Source organism: Branchiostoma belcheri, unplaced genomic scaffold (genome assembly GCF_001625305.1).
Source record: "Branchiostoma belcheri isolate BF01 breed outbred unplaced genomic scaffold, Haploidv18h27 scaffold223, whole genome shotgun sequence".
NCBI classification, from domain to species: Eukaryota; Metazoa; Chordata; class Leptocardii; order Amphioxiformes; family Branchiostomatidae; genus Branchiostoma; species Branchiostoma belcheri.
Window position 1 is genome coordinate 133,271 of NW_017803747.1, and position 25,584 is coordinate 158,854.

Here is a 25,584-nt window from a genome sequence, read left to right on the forward strand (position 1 = left end):
AGCAGCTGATTGGGTAGCTTAGCTGCTGATTGGGTAGCTAAGCAGCTGATTGGGTAGCTTAGCTGCTGATTGGGTAGCTAAGCAGCTGATTAGGTAGCTCAGCAGCTGATTGAGTAGCTCAACATCTAATTGGGTAGCTCAACATCTAATTGGGTAGCTTAGCAGTTGATTGGGTCATGGTCCTCATCATGGCACTGATTGGTTGTCCCTAACTGTGGTGCTGAACTATTGGTTGTGGTAAATTAGTTGACTTCCGCTGTTGCCCAACAGGCTTATTTCTTTTTAATTGGTTCTTGTCACAGATGCAGCTCGACCAATCAGAGCTTAAGGAGAGAGAACTGTGGAAAAAGATCAAAGATTTGGAAGCAGAAAATGAAGAAATTAACAAGCTGGCCCTCGACACTGAGGACAGGCTGTCAAATGTCCGGACAGAACTGCAGAAAAAGATCTCAGATCTGGAGTCTTCTCTGAAGAAAACAGAGGAGGATCTGCAAGAAAGGACAAAGATGTGGAAAGAACAGGAAAATCAACTAGAAAAGGTGACTAGATTACAGTCCAATATCAATGAATCAATAACAAAAGTTAAAAACATTCAATTTGATATGTTGACATAAGTATTACCAAGTAATTTGAAAGCTCTTTAGATCTTACAAAACATCTGTATTTGTATAGCCACGTGTATAACTGCCCTTCAACGTAACACAACAGCTCTGCAAGCACATTAAGCTGTAAGCATAGTTTAAAGCTCTCTCCATGTAGTTAGGATACTGTACTTGACGGCAATAATTCCACTCGACAATAACTAGTTCAAGGAAAGAAAAGAAAACTTGAATCTGGTTCTTGAAGGCATGACTATAAAGCATAAATGTTAAATCTGAAAGGTTTCATTGAATTATGTTTTCCATGTTCATGATAAAAGAGATTCTTTTTAACATGCACCCAAGTGTGCACATGTCAGCCAACACTTAGATGCATTAAAAGAGTCTCTTCATTTTTCCATGTTTGTGAATAAAGAGACTCTTTTTACACATGTCAGCAACACTTGGTTGCATAAAAAGAGTCTCTTCATTTGGTGACTTAACAACCCGATGAAACTATATTCACTGATGTTTTCCATGTTTGTAGGCCAAAAGAGATGCAGAGTCCACTGTCAGTGACTTGCAGCAGAGAGTTGAAGTATTGAGAACTCAGCAGGACAGCAGAGAAAAGGTCTTCTCAGAGAAAGAACAAGAGCTACAGGAGAGACTAAAGAGCAAAGATACGGAAAACTCTGAGCTGAGAATTGAACTGAAATCAGCACAGAAAGAACTGGAGACCCAGAAGACTTTTGACATGCAGAAGGATGGCAGCTTACAAGGTTTGCAGCAGAAAATAGCAAGTCTAGAGGCAAAAAATGTGGAATTGATAGCAACAATGGAAGGAATGGCAAAGGACAAAGACCAAAAGGCTGCCAGCCATTTCGAATCAGCCAACAAGGTGCATGAAATGCTGAACAAACTGACAGAGACTGAGGAAGCTAATGTCACACTGAAGGCACAGAAGGAAGAGCTGGAAAAGAAGTGTGCAGGTCTTGAGAGTCAACTTGAAGAGAGGAAGGCAAAAACAGAGAAAGTGGTCACACACGTGAAGGAAATGAGACGTAGCCTGGAACAGCAGGTTGGGAGTCTGGAAAAGAAGTGTGAAAACCTCCAGAAAATCATCGAAGAAAAGTCCAACAACGAAAAGCACCTACAAGACAGACTGGCCCTACTACAAGCTGTCACAGAAAACCAGGAGAAGAAAACGGAAGAGATCTCGCGAAAAGCAGACTTGTACAAGAGCATGGTGAGTCTGAAGGAGGAGGAAAGTGCCAGGAAACTTGAGATGGCTGCTAGGAATTATGAGCAGAAATTTGAGTCCGTGCAAAGGTCCTTCACAACGTACAGCCACAAGGCAGAATCAGTGGAAGGCCTGTTCTCTAAGAGACTAGCAGCCATGGAGGTGGCAAATGCAGAGCTCCGTCTGAAGGCACAGACATCAGAAATGAGCAGTGGAGAAAGTAAAGAGAAAGTGGACAGTCTGGAGAGAGAAAGAACCGAGTATCAAGAAAGGATACAATGTTTAGATTCAGCAAGGAAGGAGTTAGAAGACAGAGCAACGCAAGCGGAAACGTCTCTTACAGAAATGACAGGTAAATCGCAAATCCTGCAAAAGGAAAAGCAGGAACTGGACAAAACAGTTGATCAACTGCAGATTCAGATATCTGAATTAGAGGTAGAAAAAGACACACTGCAGGAAGAGAAAAATGACCTCCACAGAAGAGTAGATCAGAAAGAGAAAGAGACAGTGGAACTGAAAACAAAAGTAGGAGATTTAGAGTCTACGGTACAGGAGGGAAAGGAAAAAGTGTCTCTTATGGAGAGGATGTTGGACGAGTTAAACATGCAAAATGACGAAATGCGGTCAAGTATGAGCGGAAACGAACAGAAGCTGTCACAGAGGATCAAAGATCTGAGTGACCAGATCTCAAAGGCAGAAGGTGAACACTCTAGTGTGAAACTGGACCTGGAACGAAGGCTGAAATCAACAGAAGACAACTTAGATGGAAAGGAGAATAAGTGCAAAGAGCTAGGAGACAAAGTTGCCAGCTTAGAAGGACACTGCAAATCCTTGATAGAAGAAAAAGGGGGAGTCGGGGAGGAATTATCCAAAAATATCGCAAGGGTACAGGACTTGGAGAAAGAGATGGATGAATGGAGAATAAAACTGGAGACTGCAGAGATAAAGAAACTGGAGTTGACCAACTCTGTGGAGGAGTTGAAGAGAAAGGTGGAGGAAGAGAAGAAGGAGAGAATGCTCGTGGAGATGAAACTGGGGACTGAGGAGGCCCAGGGTTCTGAGCTGAAGAACCAGGTTAAATCTTTAGAAATGAGATGGAAGGAAGAGCAGGAAGGTGCCAGGGCAGTCATGCTGGAGCTGGCAGGACTCAAAACGTCTGTTAGCAGGCTGGAGAACAAGGAAGACGAGCTGCAAAGACACCTGGAAGAGGCTAAGAGGGATCTGAGAGATAAAGATTCAGACAACACAAGGCTGAAGAAGAAGATTGAAGATGGGCAGAGTTCAGCAAAGGAGGAGAAAACAAGACTACAGGAAAGAATCACAACACTGGAAACTGAGAAGGGAAAACTAGTCGGAGAGATGGGTGGCTTAAAACAACAACTGACAGGAAAAACCAACAACGTAGAACAACTGCAGGAAAAACTGAAGAACCTAGAGACCACAGTAGGAAAGCTCGGAAGCAGTGAGTTAGGACTGAGATCCACGTTGGGGGAAAAGGAGAAACTGCTGGAAAAGAAGGAGTCCAAAATCAGAGAGCTGACAGAAAAGATAGCAGAAATTGAAGGTAAAAAGGGATCACTCGAGAAGGAAATAGCAGAGCTTACTAGCAATTCAAAAGCAAAGGATGATGAGATAAAAGAACTTAAAAGTCACCATTTAACTCTGAAAGAGGAGACGAATGCTCTCCAGGCTAAACTGGAGAAGGATGTAGGAAACCTGGAAGACAAGTTAAGAAGGGCGGAAGAGGAAGCAGCAAATGTTGGGAAAGAAAAAGGATCCATCGAAGGGGAACTTCTTCAAGTAAGACAAGATTTGGAAAAGGAGGAGCAGCACAGACGACAACTGGAGACCACGGTGGAAGACATGAGGCGGCTACAGGAGGAAAACGTGACACAAACACAAGTGTACGAGGAGAGGAAACAAAAGATGGTCCAGGAACACGAGGAAAAGATGTTTTCTCTGCGAGAAGAGATGACCCACCTGCAGTCTCAGTTCGAATCAACAAAGGAAGAGAAGTCTGACTTGAACAAGGACTACGAACAGGTTTCTGCCGAGCTGGAGACAACTAAAGAAGAACTGATGAAGGTGGATCAGGAGAAAACAGACCTGAAGAGAAGGGTGGAAAGGGCTGAGAGTGAGCTGGCTGAAGTCAAGGTTATGGTGGATGAAGCAGTCACAGAGAGAAATGAGCTGCAGGGAAGGCTTTTTCAGGTAGGGGGCTCTCATGTACCTTTTCCACTGTCATAAAATGTTTCCATGGAGGTAGAAGGTCTCTTTTTTCTACCTCCATGATGTTTCTATCATTTTGTATGGGAGAAATGCTGTTCAGCTTGGTTTGGGATCTTGTTTTTGGCAACGAACAATGACTGGTATTAAATCAAATTTGGCAAGGAAATTTTAAATTTCACTGGAAATTCCATAAATGATTGTTGTTATAATAATTATTACATATTTTGTAAGTAGGCATTACACATGGTGTCCACTATAATATGCAGCTTAAAGTCAACATCTTTCTATTTCTTCATTTTAAATAAAATATTACAGACCAGTTCAGAATGCCTGGAGAAGTTAGAGGCTGCAGCTACAGAGAAGAAAGACCTGGACAATCATTTAGCTTCAGTCACAGAGGAGAAAGAGAGTCTTGAAAAGAAAGCAACCAGCTTGCAAGGTGAGGACAACACACAATTTGTTTTATCTCTCAAAACTAAAAAAAACATAGTATTAATTTTGTACTTTTAGGCAACCAAAACATGTTCTTCTCCCTGAAGTTTAGTAGAGTTTGATGAGGGCCTGCATGGGGGGAAGTGATTATGAATTACACAAAATTTTTGCTGCCAATTACTAATTACGTAAAAGTCTCAGAGCTTATTGCGACTTTACACTTTGTAGGTAATGTTCTATTACGAATTACGTTGATTTTGGGGGAGGTTGCCTACAGATTACGAAGACTAAAAAGGCCTGATTACGCCTTACGAAAAAGGGCATGCTGCGTGAGGCCCCCTTTGATGCATGTTCAAAAGCGAGAAGTACAGAAGTAATAAAACGAATGTTATAACTTAAAGGTAGCACAATGTTGCAGACAATTCTGCAAGGAAAGTAAGTCAGACCAGTAGCATGACTACTAGTTGAAGGTAAGTTGTTATATATAGTAGCGCAGTGCACGAAGCATAATATATGCATGGTTTCAGTGTTTTAGTTCAGGCATAGACAACAGTGATGCTATGGCTGTTCCTCATTTAATCAAAAGCTCAAGCATTGATGTATTGATGTTGAACTTTTCACAATCTTAAAAGCATGTAGCAATATCTTTAATATGTTTAAACTTCAATGCAAGACATGGATTTTAAAAAACTCCCCCCCCCCTTGTTTTATCTGATATCCTTCTTATGGTTTTGGTTTTTGCAAGCTAACAATGATTGGCATCCGATGAATGTCGGTAAGGGAAACCAACCTTACATTATATTACATCATAAATACTTTAAAACATTTTCCTACAGAAAAGTATGCAGGCTCTGAGCAAAATTAGAAATTTATTATGACAATAAAGACCAATGACATACAAAATATTGGATTTTTTTTAGCTGAATAGGCTGGACAAAATTTGTGATAAAGATTGGGAAGGAATTATTCTGAAATTGCTAGAAAATGTTCCCATTCAGGCCTCAAAATACTTTTATCTGCATAACACTGGTGCAGGCAACATTGAAAATTACTTACACCAGACAAATTTTACCAGAACATGGGCCAGTGCAGGTTATAGGTGCAGAGAACTTACTGATAACTTCTAAAAAAAAAAAACTACTGGGTTTGACTTCTTTTTCGAAGACAGAGGAAGACAAAAGATCCCACTTTTTATGTAATTTTTAGGTTTTCGGATGTTAAGACGAGAATAGTTTTCATTTGTATTTTTATTGTGTGAAACTTAGGGTAGAATTCGGAGGTTGTGTTTAAGAGTTTATTTTGTTCATTGCTTTGGAGAGTACAATTTGAGATAATAATGGTTGTGTTTTCCTGTAGTGAGCCTTGAGGAGGTGACCAGTCAGAAGCAGAAGTTGGAAGCTGAGTTGGAGAGGACTAAAGACGAGCTGAGGACATCCCAGTCCACCCTGGAACAGGAGGTTTCCTCACTCAAGTTCCAGATCAGCTACGACACCATGCAGCACCAGGGGGTGCTCAAGGTCGGTTTTGTTTATTGTTTTTGTTTATTTTTTGTTTATTTTTATCTGCACATACATATAAAACAAAAACTATACAGATCTGAAGTAAATATATAAAAAACGAATGAAAATAATTAACCTAAACAGAATGAATGTGCTGGAGGAGGAAAAAAGCCTCAGGGCTTATTCTTGTCCTCCTCCATAACAAATAAAATCATAGTGATAATATTATAATTATAATAACAACAACAATAACAATAACAAGGGTAAATAAACAATATATGAAAAATAGTATTAAGTAAACTCATTTCCCACAACAAAATTAAATGGTGTTCATTTCAGTTCTTCCAAAAGCAATTTCAACAGTTTGGTAAAACATCTATAAAATTATAGGATATTGGGGCTTTCCTGTACTGTCTCTCAACTGCAAATGTATGATGAGACACTGTACTAGTCCTTGGCTGATTTTGGACAGCATTCCCAGTCTTGCCAATCTTCTACGTTCTGCTAAGGATTGATATCCACGTGCTACTATCATGTTGCTTGTGCTGCATGTGTTGTGGTAGTGATTTAAAGACAAAGGTTAACATATTTTTTAGGAGTTTGAAGAGAAGCAGGAGGAGTGTAAGTCTCTCCAGGAGAAGTCAGCTCTACAGGAACATGTCATCAGTGATCTGGAACAACAGATCCTGGGGGACAAGGAGGATCATGGGATAGCCTTACAGAAGGTTACTGGAGAGGTAAGGAGGATCATGGGATAGCCTTACAGAAGGTTACTGGAGAGGTAAGGAGGATCATGGGATAGCCTTACAGAAGGTTATTGGAGAGGTAAGGAGGATCATGGGATAGCCTTACAGAAGGTTACTGGAGATGTAAGGAGGATCATGGGATAGCCTTACAGAAGGTTACTGGAGAGATAAGGAATGGGGAAACAAGGAGGATCATGGGATAGCCTTACAGAGGGTTACTGAAGAGGTGAGGATGGTATTGCCACTGCACGTTTTGTTTGTTTTGCGTAATAGGTAAATTTTAGGTGTAACGATTTTGTAAGTGAGAAACAGTCTATTTCAAAAGACAGTAATTTCTCCATCCTTTCATCATTTAGAAGATCACCAAAAGACTAGATGTTTCTACTAAGATCACAAAACCCACTAATTATGCAGAATGTGGGACTTTTCATTATCCACTGCCTTCAAAGAAGAAGTCTAACCTCATAATAACAAGCGTAGTAGTAGAAGTATAAGTTTTTCTCAGACAGTAGTTGTCTGTCTCCTATATAATTATTGTATTGTACGATATAATAGTACATTTTGTATCTTTGACTGTAAAAGCAATTAGCCTTTGGGCATGATTTTGCAAAAATACAGAATTATTGAAGCAGTACAAGCTGCATAAGACTAGACTACATGTAGGTTTGTAAAATGATAACTATAAAATGTTTGTTATAAGTTATTTCCATGCATGAGTAAGACAGGAACCAAACCCTGAAACATAAATATTATATAGTACATTACTGTTGACTGTTGTGTTGTTCCTGACTGTTGTAGGTGGATCAGCTGAAGTCCAGTCTTCAGAGTCGGGATAAGGAGTGCAGCGTCCTCAGTACTGACTTACAGAGGACCAAGAAGATGCTAGATGAAGAAAGGAACCAAAGTCTTAAGATCAAGGTGAGAAATTTCAGCTACATTAAAACTGATTGCTGTATACATGTACATAAATCTTGAAATGTTTGCAGTGTGTTTTTTTTTTTAGTTTCTCGAGTGACTTCTCCATCATAAATTCATGGCACACGAATCTGCATTTTCAATGTATTACAGTACTGTCATCATGCTAACTGTGCTGCTGAATTGTTTCAATGTACTGCAAACACCACTAAGACTTCTTCAATTTCTACTTTTACCACTAGAATACCCCCCATTTGAATTTTCAGTGTTACAAATTGGCCTCTGTCCTTGGTGCTGAACCATTGTTTTATTACAACAAAATTACAGTTAGGCTTCTTACATTTGGAATTAGTTAAAGGCATCCAATGCAACTTCAGTATGATATTTATAACATGTTCTGCTAATTCTAAGCACATTTTCATCATTATTTCATACTATAGTAAGCATTTCAAATAGGCCAAAAGCAAGCTACGTGAGGAGTCTCTTTATTTTTTGGTACCACCAATAAATATGCAGAACCTGCCTACAATATGTAACAAGCAACTGTTTTCCATTAGTGACATCACATTTTTTATTCAACTTTAATTCTACAATTATTGTAAAAAATTATGAGAAAATTGACTTTTAAAATCCAGTTTTGCCACCCTGAAACTGCATTGGATGTCTTTAACAATTCTGCTAGAACTGTTTTTCCAAGTTGCTGACCAAACCTTGCTGTTGTTTTCCCAGGCTGACCTAAGTGAGGTGAGGAGAGAGTGTGAGGAGAAGGAACGTGAGTTACAGGAGATGAGAACAGACACCATGGAGCTCAAAACTGAACTCATCAAACTCATCAGGTCAGTGTCCGTCTCTCTGTTATTTGACAGAATGTTGCTTTTCATGACATTAAAAAAATTTTCCCATCTCATCATTTTTGACAGAGAAAAATCAGCATGTAAAGGTATAAAAAGAATTGTCATTCAATTAAGCTTAGTCAACCAGCAAAATTTGCCCCTCTTTATTACCTGTAAGAAAAAAAAAATAAGTGTGGGTTTCTTGAAACCGGGATTCTTGTTCAAAGAATAATATTCTTGCTGACAGAAAAAGTTCTTTGCTCAAGAAAAACAAGAAAAAAGCATTTTTGGTAGTGTGTGAGGATTCTATATTGACCTTCAACTTGACTTCACTGCCTCACAGTTTGCAGGAGACCATATTTTCCTCCAAATTGACCTTCCTGTCAGTCTCCAGTTACACAATTTTCCCTTCACTTACTATGACTCTACCCTATTCATTACAAATAACTACAGACACTATACTGGCAAGCAAGCAAACAGGTTCTTGGAAAAGTATAGGATATAGGACAGAGTTTTCTATTACTTGTAACACAACTAAACTTGCCTCACCTTGCTTACGTTTTGATGTCTATCAGACACCTTCCTCAGAGCTTCTGACTGGAGTTCTGCTTCTTACAAAAGTGCCACCTACATCGGTTACATGTCAGATAGCGGCAAGAAGCAGAACTGCAGTCAGAAGATCTGAAGAAGGTGTCTTGATTCATGTACACACCGAAATGTCAGCAAGTTTGGTTGTGTGAAAGTAAACTCCGGCATGAAATTACGTGGCAAAGCGGTAGCGTGTTCGGCTCACACCTGAGAGGTCAAGGGTTCTAATCCTGCCCGATGCCACTTATCTTGTGCCCTTGGGAAAGGCACTTAACGCAACTTTCCTCACTTGTAAATGAGTAATACTATTTACCTAGAGCTTTGGTTAGGGATGTTCCTCAGATAGGACGTAAAATGCAGGTCCCGTGTTTGGGAGAGCCACACCCCTTGCACGTTAAAGAACCCACCGCACTTACCAAAAAGAGTAGGGGACCTTCCCGGTGTGAGTGGTTCAAACTTTACAGTCTGGTCTCAGGTTTGACATCTTTGAAGAGGTGATGGTCACCTGTTATGTCAATCCTTCCACTAATGTGGTAAGTCTTCACAAATAAAATAAAAAATTCAGTTACTGTTTTTATTTTGCAGAGAGAAGGACCAACTCTGGCAGAAAACCGACCAGCTGGAGTACCTACAGAAGCTGCGTACTGGAGAGAGATGGATGGAGGATAAGGAAGTGAAGAAATGTATGAAATGTGAGACAGATTTCTCCATTATTGTCAGGAAGGTGAGGTTCTATTTACTACCTTAAAGTTTGGTCTAATTTATGTGTTACACAAAGAAACTTCTTTCCTCATTGAAATTCTGTACTCTCATCTGCCAAATAAACATACAGGCACGTTTATTTTTTTTGGCCCAAACATTCACCCAGTACGTTCTTATTTTGCACAGTACGTTTATTAATTTTTTGAAAACCAGTAATTTTTTTCAACTTCGTGTGAAAAAAATTGACAAATCATCGACGTGAAGACGTTTATAAACGCATATTGTAGCGAGAAACTTGTCATTTTCGGGCCGGTTTTTGCAATCACCGCGTGCATAAATTCGTCTGAATGTTCTATTACAGTCATGGGTGGTGCTTATCAAAATACAAAATATTAAATGCTCTTTTTTTTTGTCTATTTAAATTCCTAATTGCAAATAACAGTTAAAGATTTGTGCATATATCAGTAAGGGTGCATTTTAGTACAAGTGACACAGGTTACCCGTCAATTTTGGTAATTTTCCGGGGGGTACGTTTATTCCGGGGGGTATGTAACTAGTCAAGTTCATAATTTTCGAATTTCTATATAACAAAGTTACATTACTACTTGTAGGTTAATTCATTAACTTAACTAACTATTTTAATTAATTTGTATCCACTTCATGTACAGCAACTGTTACGTCAATAAACTTTTAAGACTGTTATGATATCAGGATATACTGAAAATATGCGTACTGTTCAAAGTTGTTTTTGCTGTGATGCTTTTGTCAAATATCCTTTTGCTTAGTGTTCATTTAGTCAAGTGACATACAAATCAAATTGCAGAGGTACAGACACTGCTACTTTGAATCTGTGATATTGGTAACAATCATTTAATGGAAGCATAACATTTAATTTAGAACATAACCTTACAAAAGGCAATTTTGCAACACCCAAGTTAGCAACAAGTATCACTATGTCAGAGAATGGTTGCATTTAGGTCATTCTACATATTGGTCAACTAAACAATGTCATTCATTGTAAATTCCCTGTCAGACTAAACATGAAAACTCTGTCCACAGCACCACTGCCGCCTGTGTGGCCGTATCTTCTGTCATCCCTGCTCCAACAACTGGATCATGACTTCACACAGCAGGTGATATAGGATAGCTTCTCTCTGTTACAGAAGCCATGCACACACCAACTTCAATGACTATGTTCAATCTGTATTTTTGTACTCCTTTAGAGTAGAAGTGACTGTGTAGTCTGTTCTGTTTTGTTTTCTCTGAAACTTTTCTTCTGTTTCTGCTGCTTCTTCTTTCTTCTCTCAAGCGATTATCGGCAACAGATTAACCCTAGCACAAAGGAAATAAAACACAGTATTTTTTTCTAGGCTCATTTTTTGAAACTATTTTTTGACTAAGGTCTTTTTTTTTTTCTTATTTGTTCTCCAGATCTGAATATGACAAGCATGTACAAGTAAATGGTTTTGCCTATGATTACTATGTCACATGTATATAGACCATGTTACTTTGTTTACTGCCATGGGAAGTTAGGAGAGTGTCAAGTTTACTTTTCCAGACTTGCACCAAAATAGGCTATTCTACTCTGTAACACCCAGGAAAACATTTTTATGGCCTTGCCATCAACACAGCCTATATATAGGGCCTGTGGGTTTTGTTAGGGTCGGTCAGGAAACTGGAAAAACAACCTTTTTTTGCTAGGCCTGATCTCTTCTCTTGTAAATATGGAGTATGTCAAAGTAATAATTCCTTAATATATGCTTGCGTTATTGAATTGATATGTGTGTGTGTTTGTGTGCATGTGTATATGTGTGTGTACATGTATGTGTGTGTGTATGGCAGTGTTGAAAGTTTCAAAACTTTCCTGATTATAAACTGCTTTATACATGTACCTCTTTCCTTTCTTTCCAGCTCTGTATTTTTGCCATCTACGTAAGTTTTTGTCCCTGTTTAACTTAATGGTCACCGTGGTGACAGTGGTTATTGAACATTGCTTGCATGTTTTTCCATCAGAGATTTGAGGGTCTTCTTTTTTTATTTGCACTTAACTTTGTATTTAAATCAGTCAACCCCAACACAGAAAAAGGCATGTGGGAGGCCACACCAATTTAATTTGCCGGTTCACGGTTTTGCCCCCTTTATATTTTTCTGATTTGCAAAAAAAAAAATAATATTCAGCCTCTGAATCAACTCCAAAATGCTCATATTTTGGCCCAACAGTTGAAGGAAGTCCCTTCTCTTCAGAGGTGTTACAGTTTTTCCATCTATCAATGCAGTCGTTTGCTTAAAATTTTGAAATTTATTATTTGAATTACAAAGTTATCCAGCCTGGTATATTTTGACCTCAGCATTGCTCCTATCATAGCATTTGGGGCTATCATACAATGCCTAAATCTCTTTTTATTTATTTTTTTGCCCTGTTGCTTCATATTTTTTCTTTTAAAATCCAAGAACCAACAAATCAAAATGGTGCGGCCTCATTTAAAAAAAAAAGGTCCCCACTCTAGTCCTTTCTCCTGTTTTGCCTTTGATGCTGGTGGCTTAAGAGTTTGGAAGGCTATCTTTGGAAAATCTGCAACTTTGTAGTAAATGTTTGTGACAGTTGTAGGATAAGCATGCAAAATTTAACAGTGTGTAATATAATTATACTATAACAAAACTTTAGCTGATAAAGTTTTCCAAACATAAGTCTGAAGTGTTTTTATGTTGTGCCCTGCAGTAAGAAGTCTCGCTGCTGTGAAGAGTGTTTCCAGCTGCACCAACAGTTGGACAGCAGGACAGCTGACATGGCTGGCGGGGACACAGCAGGGGACAGCAACATCGGGGAGGACAACAACAGGATCCTGAGTGATGGTACGTGAGCTGTGTTTAAAGGGACAGCAAAAAAAATTGTTCAAACACACCAAATTCTCATTTCAAGGTTTCTTTCCCCGGTCTGCAAAACTATGGAACTCCCTCCCAAAACATGCTTTCCTTCCAAATACAATTCTAAAGGTTTCAAAACACACTGCCATCATTTGCATAGTCATACGTCTGTTGTTTCACCTACATGTAGCTCAATCAATGCCTAGAAATCAATCTGATCTGTATTAAGCAGCACTGTTTACACAAATACTGTAACAGCTTTTGAATCTCAAATTCTGTCAGTACAATGTAAATTTCACCTCCCTTGCGTCAATTTGTTACTTCTTTGAGTCCAATGGAAAAAAAACAGTCTTTTCGTCCTAACTTGTATTTTTCTTTTTTACTTTGTTATGTTCTGAAATGCTGCATTGGAAGACTAGCCAGGATTTCTCACAGTCAACTAAAGTCTTGCATAATCTTAATTACAAGGACAATGCTACAATGATGCAAAACTAAGGGTTTTTGATGCAGTATTATTGCCAAATGTAGGTTTAAATTTCAAAACACTGTTAAAGTAACTGTTCATATCTGTTCACTTCCCCAACAGATGAGGATGCAGTTGACGAACGAGATGCTAACTTTGACTTTGTGAGTGAAGAGGAGATAGCAGCCTCTGCAGGGTCTGATGGGGGTCAGTCCTACCTGGGCAGCAGTGAGTCCAGGTACATGTAATACTGTAACTGTAACAGGAGTCTTCATTCATTCAGGGGGCACATCCCAGTTTATTTGGCGTTTCCATTCAAAGCTGCACACCCTCAAGTCTAGTGACCATCTCTACCAGGAAATAATTCGGAAGGAAAATAACTGTATATGGGATGAAAATATAATTATCTATTCAGCTGCAAGACCAACATAGAATTAACAGAGAAAACATGATCATTTTCACTCCAAAATTAATGAAAAAAATTTGGAATTTTCGTGTAGGATAACCCCATACAAAAGATTTTTTTCCCGGCAGAAATGAATGATGCTGGCAGAAAGACACAAACATTGTCTGAAGAAAATTCTAGTACCAAAATTTGTGTAATCGTGCACGGTGTGAGGGGTTGCAAATCGGCTTTACCATGCATTACCCCGGTCACAGAAGAACACAGGTGTGCACTGTAACTTCCCTGTCATACATGTAATACTATATTCCCCTTAATCCAGCCACTCTCCAAACAAAGTCAACACTGGATTGGGAGTAGCCCAATTCACTCCTCTGATGGCATCCCAGCAGAGTATGACTTACCCAACTGTAATTAACAAAAGTCATGACCTGACCAACTCCCCAACACAAATGTCCTTGTTTGACATTAACTAGCTCCTAACCATGGTCTGGAGAAGGTCGGGAGCCCATGTAACGTTACATCGCTAGACGTAAATGAAGACAAGGGCATAGAAATCCAACCGCGCAGGAGTCGAAGGCACCCTGCCCAATATCTCACTGATTTGGACTTTGCAGACGACCTTGCGCTGGTTGCTGAACTGATTAAAAATGCAGAAACATTGCTTCAATCCCTAGAAGAAGCTGCATCCCTTGTGGGGCTTTTTTGTAATGAATCAAAAACTGAATACATCAGTAACATTTCTGGACCATTAGAACTGAGATCATTGTCTGGGGCACTCATTACAAAAGTAGAAAACTTTAAATACCTTGGTTCCTTCATTATGTGCCCAAGGAAAGATTTTGAAACTAGAAAAGCCCTAGCATGGGAAGCATGCAACAAATTAGATAAGATCTGGAAGTCTAATATCCCTAACAAATTGAAAGTCCAAGTTTTTCTTACCCTTGTAGAACCGATACTGCTTTATGGTGCAGAAAGTTGGACACTTACCTGTCAGCTTCAAAAACGATTGGACGGGACTTATACAAAACTCTTGCGGAGGGCACAGAATATATCTTGGAGGCAACATGCCACTCTCGAAAAAATTTATGGAGGACTCCCAAGACTGTCTCAAAAACTCACCCACCGTCGAGTTATGTTCGCTGGACATTGTTTCCGAGCCAAGCAAGAAATTGTTTCATCTGTACTCATGTAGAAACCACGTGGACGAGTGCACTCCAGAAGTTTGACATTCACCGATACCTTAGTTAGAGACACTGGAATCGACTTTGATGACTTAGAAAATGTAATGCTTGATAGGGCTGTATGGAAAGAAATCTGTACTAGCTTAGTCCCGGCTGTTAGCCGATAGATGATGATGATGAATGTTACATGTTTGTAGCACGTCAGCAGAACGTACTGCGCCTGCGCAGAACCCCGTATTTTTCGTTGGATTTTTGGTCAACGTTGCATCAGAATTTTGCCTGTTGCAGAGAATATTCTTTCAGACACAACATTTGGAAACTACTGTCGAAATGCTAACCTTATATGAGCAAATACAACGGTTATATGAGACATTCTGCCAAAGTGCTATGTACAATAGTACATTACGGGTTTCGCGCAGGTGCAGTACGTTCTGCCGACGTGCTCATGTTTGTATGACAGATACTTAAAACTACATGTAAGCTTACACAGATACATAATATATTATAGACTCTGACACAGAATCATAGAAGGATTTGAGACAAACATTCGATGAGATCTAGGGCAGAATCACTTTGTGGATTTCACTTGAAGAAATATTTTAACAATCGTTATATATCTGCTGTATTTTATCCAGCCTGACCACCAGTCTGACCATGTCAGTAGAGGAGATCCAGGGAAGGACAGATGGAAGCTGTGAAATGACCGTCAAAGCTGGGAGGAGTTTTGCCCTGCCTATCCTGGTGGAGGCACCAGGCATCGTTCTGTGCTGGGAGTTCCAGACAGAGCCAAAGGTATGTACTGTGATAAAACTACTAAGGCCAAACCAATTTAATTTGTTGGTTCTCGGATTCGCCTCTTCATTTTTTTCTGATTTGCAAAAAAAAAAAAGATTCTTGTTCTGAATCAACTCAAAAGTGCTCAGATTTTTCCCCCAACAGTTGAGGAAACTCCTTTTCTTCCTAGCTCATACAGTTTTTCCATCTATCAATGCAGTGGTTTGATTAAAAGTTCAAAATTCATTGTTGAAATATTAACCCAGCCTTTTGTGTTGGCTTCATGGCTCATATTGTAGCATTTGGGGCTATAATTGGATGCCTAGGCCTGTTTTTATTTTTATTTTTTTTCGCCCTGTCTCTTCATATTTTTTATGAAAAAATCCGAGAACCAACAAGTTAAATTGGTGTGGCCTAAGTATCTAATACCAGCCATTGTTAGCTAATGGTTGGCTGGTGTGCGGGAGTATGTGCTGGCTTTCAAATTTGATTCAAATTCGATTTCATTCATATTGAAAGATAGTCATGGCCTACATGTATATCTGGTCAGGCTGCTGCTGAACTTCAGCCATCCTTTTTTAAGCTGGTGTTTGGGGAAGCTTAAGACTGGTGTTTGACTGTTGTCTAGTTAGTTATTTATTCATTAATCTTGAAACAGTTGGGTAATACCTTCAGTTTGGAATCACTGATTTCCAAGCCCAACAAAACAAGTTACAAATGAGATTGAGAGGATGTTACGATCCTTGTCATCTATGGAGAAAGCAAGGGCATTCACCAATAATTCTCCAAGTTTACTAATTATATTAAACTGCATAAAACACTTTCCATTGTATTTTACCAAGGCCGCCATCGACTACCCCCCCATATACAACACCCTCACTCAGTCATGTGACCTGTGTTGACCTTTTAACCTCTTGGTCATGTGACTGCTCTCGTCAGTAGCTGAAGAAAGATGGTGGATGTTATCTGAAAACTTCTGATCTTTGCTTTGACATTTTTAAATCATATAATTCAGTTTTAATAAATCCTTCATGTCACTTTTCACCGTTGTCCCCAGAACATTGGGTTCAGTGTGCAGTACAAGGAGAGTGATGTCCACGAGGAGTGCCAGGTCCTGATCCCCATGTGTAAGTGTAACTCTCACAGACAGGCTGTACAGGGGGAGCTCATCGCCAAGAGAGCCGGCGTCTACACACTTCTGTTTGACAACTCCTACTCCAGGTGTGTTGGATAAGGATGCAGCAAGTAGCATGTCGGCAGAACGTACTGCACCTATGCAAAACCCGTAATGTATTGTGCATAGCACTTCAGCAGAACATAAAGTTGCACCTATGCAAAACCCGTAATGTATTGTGCATAGCACTTCGGCAGAACGTAAGTTGCACCTATACAAAGCCGGGCCCGTAATGTATTGTACATGGCACTTCAGCAGAACGTAAGTTGCACCTATACAAAACTTGTAATGTATTGTGCATAGCACTTCGGCAAAACGTACTGCACCTAATACAAAACCCATAATGTATTGTGTATAGCACTTCGGCAGAATGTAAGTTGCACCAATACAAAGCCCGTAATGTATTGTACATACCACTTCAGCAGAACGTCTCATATAAATGTATTTGAGTATATAAGGTTGACATCTCGACAGTAGTTTCCAAATATTGTGTCAGAAAAGGTATTGTCTGCAACAGGAAAAATTCTGATGCAACGTTGACCAAAGATTCAACCTCAAAAATCAGGGTTTCAGCCAAGGGCAGTACACTCTGCCTACATGCTGCAGCAAGTACGTTTCGTGCATTGATTTTCGCCTGGATTCAGGAAAAATGTTGTTCCCCACACTAATGTCACTTTCTGCACTTCTTGAATACATGTCAGTAAAAGATATGATCATGGTGGTTGTAATATCAAGTTTTTTTTTATTCCTGCATGTTATTTACCAACACAAGGGAACTCTCAATAATGCAGTAGTGTCATAAACCACAGTTATATCATTTTTATCAACAGATTACAAGTTTTTTTCAATTATAGCAATGACACTGATTGTTTCCCTGCCCAATGTTTCCAGGTTCACATCCAAGAAACTGACATACAAGCTGCAAGTGAAGAGACCAGTGACAGAGGCCAGTAGCTAATAAGTGTTGCATAGCAACAGCCAATCAGTGACCCTCACAAGCTACCAATCAGACATGCCAGCAGGCTGTTGCTTAGCAACGGCCAATCAGCAACCTACAGGAGGAGACCAATGGCGCGGTCTTATCAGGCTGTTGCCTAGCAACTGACAGTAGCCTGTTACAAGTCATGCATCTTCTATTGTCCATTGTTCTGGCAAACCTTAATTTTTTTTTTTAAATCATCATTTGGGACACAGTTAAAGCTAAAGCTATGCATAGATACGAGCAATTGCCGTGACAAAAATCACGGCCAGCAAGAGGTAGGCCAAAATCGAGTGACAGTTGATTTGCCTACCAATAATTTGCATATGTCTTCAAATAATTTGCATGTATATGACGTGAACAAAAACTAGGATTGCTCGTATGACATTCATTGGTTGCTTGAATTTAAATCATTCTGTGAAGGATATAAGAATTTGCACAGGTATAATGAATTTCAGTCACTCTTGCATTGTAGAAGTACACACTGAAGTAGTCGTTTGCTAGCAGTACCCATTCTTTATTATACATTGTACTTCTCTATATACTTAAGGCAGCAGGGCTGGTAAGACACTGCTCTTACTCTATTGTATGCATCAGATAAGAGATTAACTTTGTCCAGAATCTGATATTTTAGGCAAAGGAATACCAATAAATGAATGATTTTACTCTAATTTGTATGAAATGTCTGCCAACATTAAAATATGCACAGCGTAATGCATCTTGTTCTAAAGACTAAGTACTATACTGAATGTCAGGCTTGTGATGTGTGTTAAATTGTAAGAGTGAAGTGGAAGACTAGTTAGTGTTTTTTTAAACATTGTCAGACATGTTGCACAGAAAGTAGGCTATGGTGATCAGAAGAATGTTCGAATTGTAATCTAAGAGAAAAAGAATGTATTTTCAGGATTTGACTTTGGGAATTTGGTAATGTAAGGCAAAAATTCAATGTTGTGAGGGAATATGCAATAAAGTATTTTGTAATTTAGGTGTAGTTGTTTCCCCAAAGATAGTGTCAAAAAAAGAAAAAAGCAACACCAGCAAGGGCTGATTTTAAAAATGATATTACACTTTATAAAATTATGGCATTATACAAAAATGTAATACAGTCAATCTTTTGCAAAATGCTATCTTGCCCCCTTAAATTGTCATGAAATAACTGACTTATACCGTGGCCCCAAATTGGTCTTCTTGCTCTTAAATGTATTGAATCAGATCTTTAATACAATATTCAATATGAAATAGATAAACTCATAGATTTTACTTTTAAGTAGTTTGGTGCTAGTTTCCATGCTAACTTGTAGAATCGTCAACAGCTACTGTATAGGGACCAAAATGCCTTGCCATATACACATGTATGTGTAGCTCAAATAAATGCAATTTTTGCAATAAATGCAATATCAAGCTATATTGTTTATGCCCTGTAAAGAGGAAACTGATGAACATCGAAGATTTAATTGCTAATATACTAGTATATCAAGTATATTGTCCAGTTGATAATGCAATATCACTAGCTAACATTACCTGAAGTTATACAATCTGTTATTGTTGACATACTGATATGACGAATGAGTAACTGTACAATATACACTAGTCTTCTGGTATAATAACACCACCAATATGTGTAACTTGTTTTTTTTTTTTGGTGGTGCTGAAAAAAAAGGAATTTAACAAAACTTGTAGCTTTGCTATTACAGTGGTTACAGATAATGAATTGTTGTAGAGGAGTAAATGAACATGACAAAAGATCTCACTTGTGTACAGAATCTGATATATATTATGTACAATGATGTTTTGTGCGAATATGATAGTGAAAACATGCCGTTTGCCAAGAATACAAAGTAAAGAGAACCCCAGTGGACGGCAATAATGGGTTAACAAATGCTGTTTACATGTAGTTATTACAGAAACGTGAGGTTTTAATATTCATATCTCTTCTTGGTTTGGAGTGCCAAGTAAAATATGAATGGAGGAAAATTTATTTGTGTTTTTGTCTTTCTTTTAGTACTGTTGTTCTGTTTTTCTCTTGAAGTAGTTGCATGGAAATAAGTTGCCTGCTTATTTGTTTTATGTGTTATGGATAAAATATTGCCAGAGGAATCACACAAGAATTTGGAATGTCTATAGTTGTAAGGTTCAAGCTTTCTTCCAACACAAGAAAGGAACTCACCATACATTTTCGGTTGATTTCGTCACCATTCATCAATTTCACACTTCCCATAATGCCTAGTAAAGATCACGGAAATGACGTAAGACCACCCCTCCCCCTTCCTCCGGAGGTAATATTTCCAACAGTTCTATCGGCAAACTGGTCAATATATTGTTTTGAATTATTATCAAGTACAAAGCGCATGCCATAATTGCATTTTTGTTGGAATTAGAGAAAATGGCGTACCTTCTTTAGAGAAAATGACGTACCTTCTATCGTTCTGCCTCTATACCGAAGACTCTCCTACTCGCACGGTCGCATTACGTATATCCCCTTCTTACGTCATATCCGTGATCTTTACTACGCATTATGGGAAGTGTGAAATTGGTGAATTCGTCAGATGTGTGATGCACTGCTGAATCTCCGGAAATCGGAAGCGTGATGACGTCAGGAGTGATCAAATGTGTCGGGAGGACGGAATTTATCGGGAGTTCCTTTCTTGTGTTGGAACAAAGCTTGAACTTTACAGATATGTGCCAAAAAACAGTTACTCAAGCACCTGGATATGATTTTGAAAACGTCAGACGTTTCAGCTAGTATCCACTAGCTTTCGTCAGTGACTGAGAGACCAGAGGGGAAAGCAGGTTTATATACACAACCTGTTTACAGATATGGATTCTACCAACACAGATGAGCTTCCATTCGAACTTGGAATGTCATGAATACAAACAGCTACATGCAGTGGCAGAGCAGGTGATCATGAGAATGTCTGCGTGATCATTTGTGCAGAGACTCCGACTAACAACAAGTTCAAACAGTGACAAGTTCAAATAGCGGCACAGCAAGTAAAAATGTCGGAAGGTAGGAACAAGGAGGTAATTATTTAACGACCTTGGTATGAACAAATTATGTCTGCGTGTTTGCTTGTGCAGAGATCATTTATGACATTTTCAACTTACAACAGTGTTGACAAGTTCAAACAGTGGCAGAGCAGGTAAAATTGTCGGCACTAGATGAGGTTTTGAACAAAGTGCGCGATCGTTTGTGCAGCGACCATTTCCGATTAGCAACAAGTGTTTGACAAGTTCAAACAGTGGCAGAAAGGTCAAAGATAAAAATATTGGCACTACCTGACTGTATGAACAAATTATGTCTGCGTGATCACTTTGTGTAAAGACCATATCCAACTAGCAACAGTGTTGACATGTTCAAATAATGGCAGAGCACGTAAAATTGTTGGCACTACCTGAACTTGAAGTTATGAACAAATTATCTTTGTGTGATCGCTTGTGCAGGGACCATTTCCAAATAACAACAGCGTTGAGAAGTTCAAACAGTGACAGAAAGGTCCCGGCCGTTACAGAGCAGATAAAAGTGTTGGCAATACTCGAATTTATAAACAAATTATGTCTGCGTGTTCGCTTGTGCAGAGACCATGTCCAACTAATAACAATGTTGACAAGTTCAAACAATGGCAGAGCACGTAAAAATGTTGGTACTACCTGAATTTATGAGCAAATTATCTTTGTGTGATCGCTTGTGCATGGACCATTTGCAACTAACAACAGCGTTGAGACTGAGTTCAAACAGTGGCAGGTAAAAGCGTCGGCACTATACCTGAAGGGTTTTTTATTCATTCACTTCTTTTCCACCACAAAACAGGGCTCATGAGAGCCACTCAAATGTTTTGGGTTACTGTACTGGACAGTGAGGACAGATGTTTGTTGGCCTTTGACTTGAAAAGTTTGAGGTTATACCCATTTGGGGAAACAATCACGTGGTAGCTTGTTCCATAGTGATGTTGTTCTAGGAAAGAAGCTGTGTGGAGGAAGAGAGGGTGATTTGCTTCAGTGGAAGTGGTAAAACGTGTCCTTGCTGAGAAAGTTCGGAGTGGAGGCACTAGCGAGTGAAGTTCCACGGAGAATCTATAGATACTGTGGAAATGAACAAACAAAAGGTATGAACAAACCGACTAGTATAACTGCGTGATCGCTTGTGCAGAGACCATGTCCAACTAACAACAGTGTTGACAAGTTCAAACAATGGCAGAGCACGTAAAAATGTTGGCACTACCTGAATTTATGAACAAACTGCGTGATCTGCTGATCAAGGTTAGACATGCAGGTAAACAATACTCATAGGAAATTCAAACTCTACTACTGGATAAATTACGGAGAATAAATTCCGGACGTTTCGGGTGACATCCATTACTCTAGATCTTCAGCTTCACTAATGAACTAACAGAGCGCGTTGACAATATAATGGAGCAACTGAAAAACAGTTGACCATGACAAAAACCCATATAGTCATTGATATTATACGTAAAGGAGACTAAAGGTAGTTCCTATGGTAAGACAACAACAAAGGAACTGCTACTGTCCCTTAGGTTGTGGCAGGGCGGGGGCTCATGTACTCGAGAGTTCTACATGCATATCCTCCCTTCCGGTTCAGGCTAGGGGTTGTAGATCCGTTCGTAGATGGCCTCCTTAACACCGCGCCCGGAACTACCTTATCTCCTTTACATATACCAATGACTATATGAGTCTTTGTCATGTTCAACTGGTTTTTCAAGTTGCTCCTATATATTGTCAACGCGCTCTGTTACTGTTAGTTCATTAGTAACGCTGAAGAAAACTGGTGGATGTCACTCGCGTCCTGAATTTTATATTTTCCGTAATTTATCCAGTATCAGTGGGATCGTATGGCGTAGCGGCAGAGCGCTCGACTCGGAACCAGGGGTCCCGGGTTCGAGTCCTGACATGCCACCGATCTTGTGCCCCTGGGAAAGGCACTTAAAACGACTTTCCTCACTTCGCTCAGGTGAAAATGAGTATTGTATAGTCCCGTGTTGGTGGTGGCATTAATATAAGTTGAAAAAACTTGAGTGTGCCGTCACCACGTCTTATGAGTACATGTTGGAATACATATAAAAATATCCAGTAGTAGGGTTTGAATTTCCCATGAAAACTGCGTGATTACTTGTACAGAGAACAATTACAACTAATAACAGTGTTGACAAGTTCAAACAATGGCAGAGCACGTAAAAATGTTGGCATTACCTGAATTTATGAGCAAATTATCTTTGTGTGATCGCTTGTGCATGCAGGGACTATTTGCAACTAACAACAGCGTTGAGAAGTTCAAACAGTGGCATGGCAGAGCAGGTAAAATGTCGGCACTATATCTGAAGATTTTTTTATTTTATTTACTTCATGTTCACCACAAAACAGGGCTCATGAGAGCCACTCAAATGTTTTGGGTTACTGTACTGGACAGTGAGGACAGATGTTTGTTGGCCTTTGACTCGAAAAGTTTGAGGTTATACCCATTTGGGGAAACAATAACGTAGTAGCTTGTTCCATGGTGATGTTGTTCTAGGAAAGAAGCTGTGTGGAGGAAGAGAGGGTGATTTGCTACAGTGGAAGTGGCAAAACGTGTCCTTGCTGAGAAAGTTCGGAGTGGAGGCACTAGCGAGTGAAGTTCCGCGGAGAATTTACTGTGGAAATGAACAAACAAAAGGTATGAACAAACCGACTAGTATAACTGCGTGATCGCTTGTGCAGAGACCATGTCCAACTAACAACAGTGTTGACAAGTTCAAACAATGGCAGAGCACGTAAAAATGTTGGCACTACCTGAATTTATGAACAAACTGCGTGATCTGCTGATCAAGGTTAGACATGCAGGTAAACAATACTCATAGGAAATTCAAACTCTACTACTGGATAAATTACGGCGAATAAATTCCGGACGTTTCGGGTGACATCCATTACTCTAGATCTTCAGCTTCACTAATGAACTAACAGAGCGCGTTGACAATATAATGGAGCAACTGAAAAAACAGTTGACCATGACAAAAACCCATATAGTCATTGATATTATACGTAAAGGAGACTAAAGGTAGTTCCTATGGTAAGACAACAACAAAGGAACTGCTACTGTCCCTTAGGTTGTGGCAGGGCGGGGGCTCATGTACTCGAGAGTTCTACATGCATATCCTCCCTTCCGGTTCAGGCTAGGGGTGTAGATCCGTCCGTAGATGGCCTCCTTAACACCGCGCCCGTACCACAACTACCTTATCTCCTTTACATATACCGACAAGAGTTCCACGATCTCATACCTTCGCCAAATGATGTTAACCCTTGCGGGTGACGAATTATACAAGTTTAATCATTGATTTTGTAAATAAGAGCCTCATTTACATGGATTATATCAGTTGATCATATTCTCCATCCAATGACAGCCTTATCATAACAAAAAGGCTATTATAGCGCTTCCTCATAAATTATGCAAATGAGGTCATGATTTGAATATATTATGTTTATTGATGTTCACCTTCACTTAACTTCCAAATGTGGCAAGTATGAAATTCGGGGTGCAGCAGTTACAACTATGGAATTATAAGAATTTTCCATTAATTATGCAAATTAGGTCCTCATTTACATAATCTATATCCTCATGTTTTTCTCGTTCTCAAGTAGATGTCACAAGTGTTTCATAGTTCTATTATCGAACAAAGCAGATTTATAGAATTTCCTCATTAATTATGCAAATTAGCTCCTGATTTGCATAATTGCCATCTGATTATGTCAAGCATCACTTCAACTACCTACATACCAAAATCACGACCTAGGAAAGCCGCCGGGGGGCCCAAAATCTAATCATTTCTAGGTCTCATTAAGACCTACCCACCTACCAAGTTTCATTTCAATCCATCCACTGCTTCTCGAGTTATCTTGCTAAACCACACACACACACACACACACACACACAAACACACACAAACACACACAGACACACACAGACAAACGCTACTGAAAACATAACCGTCTTGGCGAAGGTAAAAACTTGAGTGTGCCGTCACCACGTCTTGTGAGTACATGTTGGAATACATATAAAAATGTCCAGTAGTAGGGTTTGAATTTCCCATGAGAACTGCGTGATTACTTGTACAGAGAACAATTACAACTAACAACAGTGAACAGTGTTGAAAAGTTCAAACAATGATAGAACACGTAAAATTGTTGGCACTACCTGAATTTATGAACAAATCATTTTTGCGTAATCGCTTGTGCAGGGACCATTTCCAAATAACAACAGCGTTGAGAAGTTCAAACAGTGGCAGAGCACGTAAAATGCTTTTTTTTAAATTTACTTCATGTTCACCACAAACTGCCGACCCTGGAGGAGCGGAGACGTGAGGTATCCGTACGTGAACTCAGGAGGGTGATGGCGGATGACACTCACCCTTGCCAGCAGTTCCTTAAGCCGGGTAGACGGACAACCTACCAACTACGCCGTCAGACTTCCAGCTACAAGATCCCACTTAGCCGTACAGAGAGACATAGACAATCATTTATCCCCAGATCACTCAACATCTTGCAGCAGTGAGGGACACTATAGACTTTTTAAAAAATCTGAAGGACACTATAGACTTTTATAAAAAAAATTTATTGCCTCCTTGTACTTGTTCCACTAAATTATTGTCTGTATTTTAATGTGTTATCGATATTTTTTACAATACGTCATTATCGGATATACTTCTTTTAACACTTAATCTTTTAACGCTAAAATGTTACAATTGTTATTGTTAATATGAATGTACATGAAATTTACAACACAATTCAGGCTGTTTCGGCCTGCAATGTTATTTTGATGAATAAAGTTCAAGTTCAAAACAAGGTTCATGAGAGCCACTCAAATGTTTTGGGTTACTGTACTGGACAGTGAGGACAGATGTTTGTTGGCCTTTGACTCGAAAAGTTTGAGTTATACCCATTTGGGAAGCAATCACGTGGTAGCTTGTTCCATAGTGATGTTGTTCTGGGAAAGAA

General features: G+C 39.3%; 1 protein-coding gene across 1 annotated transcript in view; it reads left to right on the forward strand.

Moving 5' to 3' along the window:
- LOC109470404 (FYVE and coiled-coil domain-containing protein 1-like) overlaps positions 1-19,569 on the forward strand; it is a 43,425-nt gene extending 23,856 nt beyond the window's left edge. The window contains exons 9-23 of the mRNA XM_019769342.1: positions 303-539; positions 1,126-4,029; positions 4,363-4,486; positions 5,836-5,996; positions 6,575-6,715; positions 7,523-7,642; positions 8,369-8,475; positions 9,646-9,784; positions 10,822-10,895; positions 11,674-11,694; positions 12,482-12,615; positions 13,214-13,328; positions 15,313-15,469; positions 16,509-16,672; positions 17,517-19,569. Coding sequence (XP_019624901.1) covers positions 303-539; positions 1,126-4,029; positions 4,363-4,486; positions 5,836-5,996; positions 6,575-6,715; positions 7,523-7,642; positions 8,369-8,475; positions 9,646-9,784; positions 10,822-10,895; positions 11,674-11,694; positions 12,482-12,615; positions 13,214-13,328; positions 15,313-15,469; positions 16,509-16,672; positions 17,517-17,583 — 4,665 coding nt within the window. The 3' untranslated portion in view covers positions 17,584-19,569. The remainder of the gene's footprint in view (positions 1-302; positions 540-1,125; positions 4,030-4,362; positions 4,487-5,835; positions 5,997-6,574; positions 6,716-7,522; positions 7,643-8,368; positions 8,476-9,645; positions 9,785-10,821; positions 10,896-11,673; positions 11,695-12,481; positions 12,616-13,213; positions 13,329-15,312; positions 15,470-16,508; positions 16,673-17,516) is intronic.
- Positions 19,570-25,584: the final 6,015 nt, after the last annotated feature.